The sequence below is a fragment of the Eschrichtius robustus genome, chromosome 2 (assembly GCF_028021215.1).
Source record: "Eschrichtius robustus isolate mEscRob2 chromosome 2, mEscRob2.pri, whole genome shotgun sequence".
Taxonomy (NCBI): domain Eukaryota; kingdom Metazoa; phylum Chordata; class Mammalia; order Artiodactyla; family Eschrichtiidae; genus Eschrichtius; species Eschrichtius robustus.
In genome coordinates this window covers 134,541,237-134,555,367 of record NC_090825.1, presented here as the reverse complement: position 1 = coordinate 134,555,367, position 14,131 = coordinate 134,541,237, and the positions used below count along the sequence as shown (strand labels likewise).

The 14,131-nt window shown below is 40.6% G+C and overlaps 1 protein-coding gene across 11 annotated transcripts in view; it reads left to right on the top strand.

Annotated features, from left to right (window-relative positions):
• Window positions 1–14,131, top strand: part of EBF1 (EBF transcription factor 1) — a 398,013-nt gene that overhangs the window by 290,460 nt on the left and 93,422 nt on the right. For 7 of the 11 annotated variants that reach the window (XM_068536302.1, XM_068536303.1, XM_068536304.1 and 4 more), the window contains one exon: window positions 10,870–11,003. In XM_068536302.1, coding sequence (XP_068392403.1) covers window positions 10,870–11,003 — 134 coding nt within the window. The remainder of the gene's footprint in view (window positions 1–10,869; window positions 11,004–14,131) is intronic. The other 4 variants (XM_068536299.1, XM_068536296.1, XM_068536306.1 and 1 more) reach the window with 1 other exon arrangement.

Here is a 14,131-nt window from a genome sequence, read left to right as displayed (position 1 = left end):
TTCAGAAGAGCTGGTAGGGCTGTTAGTGCCACATTCTCAAATGGAAACAATTAGGTTAAACTGAGAAGTTGTGTCCCTCTTGGGTAGGGGATACACTCTACAGTTGGCCACACTCCCCACCTCTCCCATTGTGTTGCCCCTAGCCCATTTTATTTATTTACCTTCCTGCCTGGCCCTGTGAGCACTTGATTTTGTGATCACTGTTGGAGGGATTAGATATTAATTGTTCCTAGCACAGTTCCTGGCATGTGGAGGGCACCCCATAAATGGTAGCTCTGATTATTCTCTGTCAGTGACAGGCTCAGTTATTTACGCTTGAACCATAGATCAGCACTGTCCCATAGAACTTCCTGTGATGATGGAAATGTTCCATATCTGTACTGTCCTCTGTGATAGTCACTAGTCACATGTAGCTCTTGACCAATGTGGCTAGTGTGACCCAGAAAATAATTTCTATTTTTAGTGAATTTTTGTTAATTAAAAATTAAATTTCAATAGCCACATATGGCCAGTAACTACCATATTGGGCAAAGCAGATTTAAGTAATGGGATTGAATATCCAGTGCAGTGTCCTTGTTTAGGATAAAATGTGGAGAATAGGTGCTAGGACTGTGTTTGGTCAGCATGTTTAGTTTACAAGAGATTACTCATAGTGGGCTTCATCAGTTAGGATCACCTACTTGGTACCACCCCTTGTCACCTGACTAGAATTCTTGTCCATTTAAGGAGCCAAATACATATGTTCTAAGAGAGTTATACCAATAAACCTAAGTCATCCTAAGCTTGAATGGGAAGTTTCACTGCTCTCTGCCCCCTGACTGTTCATCAGTTAAGGGTATTGTGTATTTACAATAACTAGACCTATGTGTAGAAAAGCCTAAATTTTTGATTAGCTGCTTGCTGCTGCCATTCGTGATGGCATAGAGCCAGGAATTAGGGTTAGCAAGGGGACTATGGAAAGCCAATGGAGCCCTGCTAGACTGCTAGAGGGATCCTGTCTTCTTAGGGCTGGGGCTGCACAGGCTGCTGGCTCTTGCGTTTCCATCACAAGCATAAATCCAACATATCTAATGACCACATTGCCATAAACCAGCCACAATGTAGGGTTCTGAATGATCCCTCTTTCATGCAGCTGATTTATTCGTTTGCACCTTGGTTTGCTTCACTGAGCCCAGCAGTCAGAGCCATCCCCTTTCCTTTGTCACAGGGTTGGAAACCCCAGAACCATCTACCAGGCTCTGGCCCATTGGCAACTTGCCCCAAGCCAGCTTTTCCAACTGAGAAATGAGTAACTTCACTGCTTCCAGGGATAGATGCACAGGAGGGCAAAACAAACATCAGCCTGTTTCATTGAAGATGGAGCTCTGAATTACAAACCCCCTCCCCTGAGAAAGCCTCCTTAAAAATATAGAAAACCTAATGAACATGATAGAAACAGCTGTTGTAGCTAATTTTATCAAACGGTGACTAATACTAATCCTCTTGAAATGGAGAAAAAGAACAAAACATACATGAATATATTCTGCTTGGATCATTCATCCAGTCGGAATTAGATGTCATCTCTTCTTAAAGTCGGATCTGCAGAGAGGATACAGGTCTTGCTTTTCTATCTTTATGTGCAAACATCAATGTAAACCCCTATTAGGACAGTGAATGGAATGAGTCCTAGAATTCAGTAGGAGAAGTAAGACAAAGCCCTCTAACAAAAAAAAGTAGATTCTCCATACCTTTAAATTCCTTCTTAGGAAAATTCTTCACGAAAATATTTACTAGAAAAAGACCAAGCTGATGTCAACTGAGACTAACTAGTGAAATGTTAAACTATCTGCACACATCTCTGTTTTGAATGCTGAATTTAGTCTGACTCCCAGACACAAGGAGGCTAAAAATTCATATTCAGATAAGGAAAGGCAAACCTTGGAGAACAGATGGAGCAGAGTTCAGCATAAAGGTTTAATCCTATCAGGCCGATTCCTGTATGACCATCTGGATAATCCGGCACACACATTCAAGGCCTGTTAAAAATACGGCTCCAGCCAAGATTAGCGTCACAGATTTTCCACTAGACTTGCTCATATTTGACTTTATGATTTTCCAGGCCCAGGAAGATTGCTTGCAAATAAAGACTTGAGGATTCCATGAAGAAGCAGTGACATGTTTTTTTTTTTTAACCTGAAAATTGTTTCCTTTTTTCACAAAATCAGGTGTCCTCTTTTCACAATATTGGGTGTCCTTTTTTGGAAAGTGATTTTCACTTCCATTTCTTCGCTGACTTTCATATCTAGAACTTTTCTTATAACAGGATAATCAGGAGAATTGGGCTAAAAATAATTTTGTGCATGAAAGTTCTCATCAGGAAGAAAAGAGTTATTTACCTGCTGTATAATCAGAGGCAAATGAATTTACTATTGTTGCAACAAATATCACAATTGGATCCATGAATAATTCATTTTGAGGATTCTCCCACCCTCCATGATAATTTTTCTGTGTTGCTTTGCAAAGGGGTGGGTGACAGTCATAGAACAAGAAAAAAGAAAAAAAAAAAAACTGATGGCATTATTTGCTGTGAGCTGCTCTAGGATTAATATTTTGTACATTTTAATTTTGGATTTGACAGATCAAACTTGAGGTGGAAAGCAGTACATTCTCACCTCTTTGAGTTATAAAATTCTGAGCTCAAGAAGTGTTTTTGTTTATTTATTTGTTTGTTTGTTTGTTTATTTTTGGCTGCGTTGGGTGTTCGTTGCTGTGCGCGGGCTTTCTCTAGTTGCGGCGAGCAGGGGCTACTCTTCGTCGCGGTGCGTGGGCTTCTCATTGCAGTGGCTTCTCTTTGTTGCGGAGCACGGGCTCTAGGCGCGCAGGCTTCAGTAGTTGTGGCTCGCGCACTCTAGAGCGCAGGCTCAGCAGTTGTGGTGCACGGTCTTAGTTGCTCCGCGGCATGTGGGATCTTCCCGGACCAGGGCTCGTGTCCCCTGCATAGGCAGGTGGATTCTTAACCACTGCGCCACCAGGGAAGCCCTCCTGAAGTGTTTTTAACAAACAATTTTTGCATATTAGAAACAATGCTGTGTTGTGTGTCATTAAATCAAAAAACCTTCAACAAGTCTTTCAAGTGCAATTTAGAAGTTACAGGTACATCAAAATGTCAAGATTTTTCACTGTTAAATTGTTAAATCACCCTGTGTAGTGAACCTGCACAAAGTTCTGGATCACAAATAGACAAACTCAGAAATCCCTAAGTGCTTGTCCTGGAATGTTCGGATTACGATTGTTGCCCCAGGATTTCTGTACCAGGATTTCTGTCCTTCCCTTGTTCAGATCTATGTCCACTGATTATTGAGGAATTTTGCTAATTCAGAACAGAATAAGAAATCTGCAAAATAAATAGGAAGTAGATATGATTTGGACTTGCTCTGTATTTAGCAAATGGCATAGTTTGGAACTTAGGTATTCTGCTAAGTTTAGATACACCTAGACAGCCCCACTGGGTTAACTCTGCCTTGATGTAGATGGATAGTAGATCCATGTTTCCATGGAGCAACTATGAATTTTTCCTTCGCTTGTTTTCTGAGAGAGCCATTAATGTCAAAGCAAAGGGCTTTCTTGCCAAATGAAGTCACTTTGGAATAAAGGATGAAAAACACTTGAAATTCTTGAACTCCTCATTTAATATTTAATAGATTTAATTGCATCTGGTGTTGAGAAATATCTATATCATTGGTTACAGTTCTCTTCAGAGTGACAAACACACCATCACACACAAACACACATACACACAGGGGGTGCGGGGAGAGAAGGAGGGAGGCTCTTTTGCATATATAATATGTGATTCTTTGCCAAGTAATATCTAGATATGCTAGTGGATGGGGCAATAAATGCAGACCAATAACAAAACCAACCCAAATAAAAACCCTAATAAACAATAAAATGCTTAACTGCATAAAGCAATTACTAAAGAAAATAAAGGAAGGCAGAAATAAATCTGGTTAGTAAAGTTAAAGTAAGAGCATAAGTGTTACAAAGACTGTTCCATCTTGAGTGAGGAAACTGTCAAATTTGTTTATCTGTTTAATAGTTGACTAGGAGTCTGTGGTGAGGTTAACATTCTGAAAGTGAAGTTTGCACCCTCTGGTGCTAGGGTTCAGGTCAGGCATTATAACTGCTACTGGTTCTAAGGCTTCCAGTTGGAGGGTGGGTGAACCCAGAATAGATTCACTTCCTGTACACGGTGAAAATACACAGGGCCAGGTTTCCCAGGAGGGTCAAACCCTCTGTTTGCCCTCCTCCCTGGCCAGCAGCTACTGGATGTCAGGATCAAAGAATGCAGGTGTTGCTGCTGATGAGCTGTGAGCAGTCAGGAAGATCATCATTTCACTTTAGAAAAGCCCAGCAAAAATAATAGTTCCAATTAAACAGGAAGGGCAGGTAACTGTGCACTGAGTCCAAGTGGGGGTACTTTGTGTCCCCATCCATCTCCGAAACAGGCTTGCTCCCAAGCACAACCTTACCAAAATCAAGTAGATGCAAGGGAGAAAGGCCTGAGATTTTATGAGGTCACAGGTGTCCCATAGAAATGAGCTGAGCTCATGGGTTTCACAACATTTTCTGCCAAGTCTCAAGAATTTGGGGCAATAACATTAAAGTTAATTCCTCATTTCTGAAAAGATGGCCATTAATATTCATTCCAGGCTAATGAGAGCCTTAAAAAAAAAATTCTACTTTGTAGTTACTGATGCCAAATCCACCTCCTCAGTAAGCTTAGCTATGTTAGCAAGTCACTGGGTTGGAAATTTCCTAGGGAAGTTTTACAATACGCCTCGTAATCTGCGATGGTGAGACTATGGTGTATTCTAGTAAATAAACTCTGGTTAGTGGGGAACTGATGATGACAGTAATTGCTATTATAGCAACTAGCGTCCTATGTGCATGGAACATAGTAAAACAGCAATACCCAAGCAGGCACTTTCTGCATTTTGCCAGGAGTCTGTGAGGTGGGTACCACTACTGCTTAGAGCGGGTGATTCAGAGAGAGGGTAAGTGACTGCTTCAAGGTCGCACTGGGTGGTAGATGTGGAACTTGAAAAGCTGGAGCCCTGGCCCATTTTCAGATGCTATAATACCCTGAATGTTAAAATCAACTTAACATAATTGCATCTTTCTGTCTTTACTCAGAAGCCATTAAGGGCTGGTGCTGGCATCTTCACCTCCATTGTAAGCATCAGTATCTGCTCTGTAGAAATGTTCATCAGTAGTAGAGAGTTCTGGTTAACAGAATGCTGGAAAAGGAGGGTTTCCATTTTTTTTTTCCATATACCATATACAAAGGAAATGGAAAATAACATTACCTCCACTTCAATGGAACTTTATTTTGAGATTTGTAGTGGGATTAAAGCATTTCTAAATTTGTACCTTTTACCAACTGATTGAGCGTTGTTTCCCCATGGTATTTAAATACAGGGATGGAGAAAAGAGCCAAACAACACATCTCTAGTGAGGCTTCCGTAATGGGACATCGACTGTCACAAAAGCCTCATTTTGGGGATAAGAGATGGTAAATGCTGCACCGGGGTCATCTACACAGCTACCCCAAACAAGTGAGGTATTGATCACAGTACAAAGAGATTTCAGAGGCAAAAGTAAGAGCAGCCCCAGGACCCTGTTGATAGCTGCACACACCACTAATTCACCTCAATGGGCAGAGGCACCTCCGAGCTCAATTAACCCTTATTCCCAAGGCCCCCCATAAACCCCGAGGTAAACATGGTTCTCCGGGCCCTGGCTTTCTATCAATGAAATAGATCATTGCTTTTGGAGGCTGAGGGGCGATTCCAGTTTATAAATTCACCTCACTAATAAAAAGCCTGATACTTCCATGTGGGTGAGCAGGCATTCGAATCTTGTAATACTGATTGTATAAATCAGAAAATTTCAAACTGCTGAGGCCATCCGCGATTTCTTCTGCCGTCCGTGGCTATTGGAAGGAAATATAAACGCTCTGGAAGTAGAGCAGGTGATAGCAAATGTCCCCTGGTGCAATTGTCTGCACACAGAACATTAGTTGTTAAATATGTACTGAAGCCTGAACGATTTCTTTCTTTCTTTTTTTTTTTTTCCTCATTCTACCCTCTCTTTTCCTTCTCACCGCAACCATTGTTCAGAAGCAAATTGGAAATCTGGTAATTAGGACCTGACTCACGGTGTAGTATTAGAGTTCCGAGCCAAAGTTCAACACCCTGAAATGAAATTTAAACCAATTAATCTGTTAGATTTTTATCGCTTGTCCGTGTTTTCTCAGCAATTCCCCCAGCACGTGGCCTTTGATCAACTCTCATACAAACGCTAAAATGTGTGCCTGCTGCTAGCAAGATGGGAATGACATTAACATGGTACTCATAAAACAATCAGAGCAGAGAAGCCCTCAAACAGGCAGGGCATAGTAATATTTAATAAAAGCGCACGCATAATCTTCAGAATTAGCATTTTGCGCCTTGCAGTACCTTTGGGAGAAGAGCTTTTATTTGTGGAGTGATCATTATTATAACAAAGAAGAGCTACCTAATAATTTCCACTTTAACTCTGCAATGTGCCACGAGCATTTCAGAGCCATTATGCTAAACTGTGGTGGTATAATCATGTTATTGTCATAGTTTGAAGGAAGGAAAAATCTCCTTTACTTGGGTGGCTGTTGTGAGTGGGAGGAGAGGTTTAAAAAAAACAAAAGAGAAAAAAACACCCAAACTTTTATTTTTAATGAGATTTAGAACCAGGAATTGGCTTACTGTCCTTGTGGAGACCCAGAGTGTGAAAATTCATTGGTGAGGAAGAAAGGCTCTTTCATTAATTAAATCAAGATTTGGCCAGTAAAAGTGGTTTTGTATTCAAATCCACTCCTCTCCCCCATTCCATAATATTTCCTTGGAGATAGAATTGTATTGATTATTACACTCCTGGGCTGGATTGAACTCTTTCATGAGTCTTTTCACCTTCAGATTTCACCGAACACATCCACCGTGACTATTATAAACTATCTTCCCTCTGCATCTCTCTGGATATCCTGAATGAAAGAAAAACAAGTCGTTGCAGATATTCTCTGAGCTTTCTCAGAGAAAACATACCCAAAGAGAAGATGGAAGGGGAGGCTCAGGGTCTGTTACTCAGCACATCTGAGCTTAAAAAAAAAAAAATTAGTATCAATTTGCTCTAAAACGTATAAACTTTATCTTGCACAGAATTAAACGCTCTGCTGTTATTTTTTTAATTAAAATGTATTACCTTAGTATGTGCTCACTGGAAAAATTCAAACCATACAGCTATCTATAGAGTAGAATTTAATAGTCTCCTTTCTCTGGTCACCTTCCTTTTGCATATGGACCCACTGGGGACAGTTCGTGTACATCCTTCCAGACTTTTGTCTGTCATACCTGTTCACACATACCTACACATGCTCATGCATATAGGCTAATAGATATCATTTTTAAAATTAACAGAATCACACTATTCATCAGGCTACAAATTGATTTTTGTTTTACTTACTGACATATTTTGACATCTTTCCATGTCAGTTTATAGAAAATTTTTTTCGTCCATTCTAATGACACTCCACATATCCTCTGGTATGGATGTACTATAATTTATTTAATCACTCCCTTATTGGGGGCACCTAGACTCTTAAACTGTTTACTGTCGATACTGCAGTGAACATTTGGGTACTTGTTATTTTAGGCACGTTTGCAAGTACTTCCTGGGCTGCTTTTAGTCTGGCAGATTTGTTTGTGACTAGGGTAAAAATGTAAGATGGCAGCCGATGAGTTAAATTTAAGTCCATAAACATTTTGTTTAGCCTACACATTAAAAAAAAATATTGAATTAGCTGCCAGCATTTAAAGATTGGGAAATTTCACGTAAAAATCTGGGTTCCTGGCTTCCTTAGAAAGATCAGAAGACCAGATCACACTGGGACTGCGTCTGTGTGGGGACACCAGTGGCTGGAGGTTCCCCAATTCAGTGTCAGCAGCCATCCATCTCATGCTTATTCTGAGACCCTGAGCTGCTGTATTCATTTGTGTTTCTTGCCTTGGCCTGTATGGATTTGTGAGTTCTTAACAGCTGCTCTTGAGCCTGATTCATTTAGCTAGTCACAGTGTTTTCTACCCTGCATTATTGACATTATAGGGTTCTTCATTTGCGGGACTGTCTCATGCATGAAAACTTAGCATCCTTGACTTCCAGGTACTAAATGCCAGTAACATCCCTTCCTCACCCCTCTCTCTCAGTGGGTCAGCCCATGATTCCTTTACATATTTTCCAACCTTCGCAATGGGGGAGTGCCACAGAGCTTCCCCTCAAGACTGCCATGACACAGAGGTATAGGAGCACCTTTGGAACCCTTTGAGGTCTCAACTTAGAAAGGGCTGCCCGACTGACTTGTTCTGAGAATGGCACTTAGTCCCTAAGCAGGGATAGTGGATTGTGCTGAGCATAGAGGTAGGATGCATCCAGGGGTGCCAATCTTTTCCTTTAGTACTTCCTCCAGGGCTTTTTTTCCTACCCCAAAGCTAAGAAGATGGTATCGTATGTTGTTTCCTCACCAGTTTTCCTCTTGAAACTTGATGCTCATTTACCTCTAACTAGTTGACATGCACCTTTTTTTCTGGATGGTTGAAAACATTATCACTTTCCTTAGGAAATGTTTGAACACATACACACACATCTATACATATATGTACTTACATGCCTTCTATATCCTACAAATAACAAATGGAAAAAAGAGAGCTGGGGTCAAGTATAAAATTGGCAGTTCTTGACCATGTTATTATAACTTCTTTACAATAGGAGAGTCTGTCAAAGATAAACCAACACGCCCTTGTGTCTCCTTTTGTGCAACGATGAGAAAGCCTGGAGGAGTCCATACTTAACTAAAGGAACATGCTTGTGTGATTAAAAAATAAAATTTAAACAATTAAAAGAAATCCCAAAGCTAATACAGATAATAAACACCAAGATTATTTTGTGGTTTATGAGGGCAGTTGCAGGGTCAGCGTTTAATGATACCGTTGGATTCCACACTTTGCCATCAGGCAGGACTCTTTCAAGACCAGTTCAGTTAAACCAATATTCTATTCTTCTCAGAAGTATCCGGGGATATAGTAATACCTTTTCTACTCCACTCTAGCAACTAAGTACTTATACTGAGTTAGAAATTAAGAATTAAGATTTTGAGACATTAACTAGAATGTTTCCAAACTGCTTATATTTTAAGAATTTTATATAGTTGTTAAATGTAGTTTATTTCTCTTATAAATTGCTTGGAATCATGTATCATATTCTATCATTAGTTTAGGAGTACTCAATCATGCATTTAAACGTGGTTACTTTTAAAGGAAGATTTTACAAAAAAGTCCTATGCCTGTGGAACATTGATCACAACCTTTATATGTGTCAAAAATTGAACAAGAATTTTCAAGCCATGAATCATTTACATTTCCTTGATTAATTATTTTGTTTTTAGGAGAAAGTGGGGGAGAGAAAAGACATCTGAACTGCCCAGTTTTAGTTGTAAATGCATTGCTGTGAGTTCAGCCAACATGAAATATTTAGTTTGGATATTTCCAAATTTCTCTGTGCAATTTTATAAGATAAATTTGACTCAAAAGCAAACCCGTTCTGCTTGTTTGTGTGGTGGCACGTGAGCAATGGTTCCAGCGGGCTGGGCTTCATATTTTCTTTTCTTCTTGCAAAAGTTAAAGCATGACATTTTGCCAAATTTGACAAAGTCCAATAATTTTTTTGCCAGTTTCTTCCTGTTAAAATTAACTGGTGCTCTCATTGGCTTCAGTACTTGGAAAGTCAGTCTGGGGTACTTAATAAACATTTTATTAAAGAGGAGGGTCTCATTTTCTCTCCTTAGACAATATCTCCTTTGCTTTAGAATTTTGCTTTGTTCCTTTTCATAAAAGTGATCATGAAAACAGCAGCATGGCATTGTGGAGTTAAAAATCCTCAGTGGTACAAAAGTACTCTCTGACAGATTTCATTTTTGCCTAGTAATTCTGTTGAAAGCACGCCATGCTCATCAGGCAAACCACCTCTAGTCTGTTTGGAATCACAGTATTTGCAAATTATTTCCCATCTCCAAGGGCCATTTATAATGGAAAGAAAGGAGATAGGAAGTTTTGAAAAAGCCAGTTCTTGGGTTTTATGCCTGGGAATGACAACAAAGCAAAGGTCATGGGACTTTCTGTGGTTCAGCCCTGACTCAGCTATTTGGTTACATAATTCACCCTGAGTGACCTGCATACTTTGTATCCATAAAATGGGATCCATGACATTTATTGAAAAAAACTTAGTGACTTTTATTCAGGAATATTGCTCTGTTAGTGGTACAGACAGAAGGCATGGAACAAGAATGATGTTCTGCTCCAGCCTCCTCTGTTTCTTCCCTTCCCATCAAACAGCAATGTTTATCTAAAAAATCTATGAGCTTTCTTTTCAGGAGATGTATTTAATTATGAAGCAGTTCTATGAGGTTTCCAGTGTATTTTAAAACATCACCCATTTAAAAAACATCCTTAGCATTTCATAAATTAAATTTTGCTTCTACATTTTATTGCATAAGATTTCAGGTTTGAAAAAGATTTGGGTAACATATATGTATCTTAATAGAAACAATGAAAAGCATGCTTTTAAAAGCTGAAATTGCACCCTGAGGTTTCAGGTCCTAATGTGACTAGGAAATGCTGAGATCTTGAGGGACTTTCCGTTCGTGAAAAGATAAAAGATTTTTTTTTTTTTTTCTTTTCCTCAAGTCTCCCATCATTAAAGTTTGGTTCTAACAGCCGACTCCTTCTCTTTTTCATGTGTGTTGAAAAGCAGCTACTCCCTGTATCAAAGCCATCAGCCCGAGTGAAGGATGGACGACGGGAGGTGCGACTGTGATCATCATAGGGGACAATTTCTTTGATGGGTTACAGGTCATATTCGGTACCATGCTGGTCTGGAGTGAGGTAGGTGTTGTCTGAACATTAATATCTAATAGCTTGGTCTAGTTGAGGAGACTGTCTACACTTGCATTTCTAAGAGAGTGTGTAGAATTTAGAGATGGCAGTCTGGGTGGGCCAGCTCCGGTCTACAGAACTCTGGAAACTGGGAAAGATGGGTTGGGTTTACCAGGAGGCATCACTTTCTACTGGAATGACTTCCATCCACTGGCCCATCAGCACCAGGAGAGCTTCTGTTTTGTCATTTGTCCTCATGGGCTAGCCACAGTGTGGAGGTCCTATTATGTATTGGGAATTGGAAACGAGACGCAAAGTCACAAAATATATAGGCAAAGCCCTGTTCAAGCTGTAACAAGGTAGTAATCTGTGAACATTTGTAGATGGAGTCTATTGTAGGACCATCTTCAAGGATCACCATTCATGTGACAGTAATAATCCAGGTGTAGGTGGTTCTTGACTTATTCAATGACTCTTCATCAGAGAGTGAGCGGTTTGCCGGGGGAACCTAGAAGAACCCAAGGCTCTTTCCAGCCCTAGGAGTTTATACCTCCCAGACATCTCACTGTGGGACTTTAACCATATGAAAATGACTATGCTCTATTTTTGCAGTACTTTCCAAGCACTGTGATCATTATTTTAACCTGCAAGTTGACTTGTCTGGCAATAATCAACATTAGCTCAAATTACAAAACATAAGTATCACCATTCCTTAGAAGCCATGGCAAACTTGCCTTTGCTTTCTAAATTCTGAGCCTCGATTTCTTAGCCAGCATACCCAGAGCCCCTTTTCTTTCATCTCCCCAAAGTTTAGAGTAAAAACAAGGTTAGAGCTGCAAGAGACCATTGAGCTCACTTATCTCACACACTTTACCAGTGCTCATAGAATGGCTAAACTTTATTGAGACTTACTATATTCTGGACACTGTGCTGAGTTCTTGACATAGATCATCTTAATCTTCCCTCTACACCACAAGGTAAATACTCTTAACGTGTATCTTTTCTTGATAAGCATACTGAGACTTAGACATATGTAATTACATCACCCCAAAGCAGCCACCCAGAGCCCATGGAGTGTGAGTGATAGGTATGTGGCCACACAAAGGAGTCAGTAGCAGAATTGGAGCTAGAACTCTGGAGCTAGAGTTTCTATTTCCATTCCTGGTTGTCCTCCCATGACACCACTGTTTAGCCCATCCAGATGTTTTGATTGTGTTTTCTCTTTGGAGGGGCCACAGAGATAAGCAGAAAGTTAAGACTGTGACAGTTGAGTACATTTATCTTTCCAAAGCAGAGGCTGCCCTTCCTTTTAAGCCTTCTATGTGCACACCTCACTGCCAGTAAGCCACTCCAGCAAGCCCCTTGCCAGCTCGTTCTGCCACTGCCTTTGTCTTTCCCAAGCATCCAACAAGCGGCATGCTCTTGGCCAGAGAATCAAAGCTCCCTTAAAGCTGAATCAGAGATGGACTTCTCAGTCCACCAAGCTCATTGTTGTCCAAGTTAGAACAGCCCAGGTCTGGAGGTGGACTGAATTCCCCTGGCTGACTGCACCCCATTCTTTGCTGGAAACATTGGGTTGTAACATTAGAAGCATCACGTACATGGCATATGTTTCTTCCTCGCTGCTGGAGACAGCAGTGCTCACGAGGATAGCCATTCCCAGGTCCCATGGGCTGTGTCTTCATCCCTTCCTACCCCTCATTCTTTTGCTTGTCCTGGACCTTGAGAAGAGGGGAAGAATAAATAGAATATGAACTTTTTATCCAGGTCATAGCAGTCACAGTGAGGCCTGAGAAGTGGGGCTCAGAGTCAGCCATATTCTTGACCCCTCCCTGAGAATAAGTGGGGTTAGTGTGACACTCCCTTTACAACCTCGTGCCTGTCTTAGGCCAGGTGCACCATGTTGGATGTGGAATAAAGGACTTCAGCATATCAGGAAATTGTTAATTTTTCCCTCCACCTTGTCAAGGTCCCCAAGTTTCCTCTCAGTTCCCCCACTTTCTTGCCCTTTTTGGGGAACACGTAAGGGAGGTTAAATTCTACCTTAGATTTATCTAAATTGCTTTAAGGGATCTGTTTCCATATAAAAAAATCAACGCAAGTCATGAAAAGGAAAATCCACTGAGGTGATACCTTTGTCCTCCTCCCTCATATGTCCCTCCACTACCCCTGCCTTGAGTGTACCAGAAGCCCCTCGTGATGGATCTGGGGGGTCCAGCTGGGAGGTGAGGGTTGGAGGGCGCATGCTCTTCTTTGCCCACCTCCTCCTCCCAAACTGCTCTCCTTCGTGGATATATCATAAATCAGCTATGACTCTTTCCTGGTGAAAGCCCACTATGTAGTTTCCCAAAATGTTTTAGCTGATATTCTTTTAAAATAAATAAATCCCCTGCAGCATTAGCAGTTGGGCGTCTGGATGGAGGACTTTAATTTGGCCTGTTATCATCATGATGGTCCTGACATTTGGGAAAATGAGTCTTGCAGAGGTGAACTTTTTGTAAATATTCTAAACTATTTATAAATTTAGGTTTTCATCCAGGCTATTTGACAGATATGATGTTCTCTCTTTTTTAGTGCAGGGAGAGAATCTGGTACTGCTCCAAGTCCCCAAATCCGTTGTATACTGATGAGAAATTGAGAAGTAGCTCACATTTACTAAGGGTTTTCATGCGTAGGCACTTTACGGGTATTATTTTATTTGATTCTCATTATAGCCCCATGTTAGATACATATAAGTAAACCAAGTGTCAGAGAGGGTCAGAGACCCACCATCACACCGACAGATAGGGCTAGAGATGGGATTTGAACCACAATGTATGTTTTTACGAAGGAAATACAAGCCCAAGTTAATGAGAGAGCAAATAGGTAGAATCTTGAGAGTGAGGAAGGACAGGAAGAAGAGAGGAAAAAAAGACATGCAGAGTAATCCAGGTGGTACAGTAGTAGGAGTAGTAATAGCAACAGTAGTAGTAACTATGACTGTTGTTGTTAGCCAAAATTAAATTAAGTGTCTTTTATTTTGGTAGGGCCCAAAACAATTGGGGGCCATTTCTCCAGGCTTCCACTGGATAGAATCAGAACTTGGTAACTGTGAATATTAAGAGAAGATATCTATGAAAGTAGAGTATGACTAATAT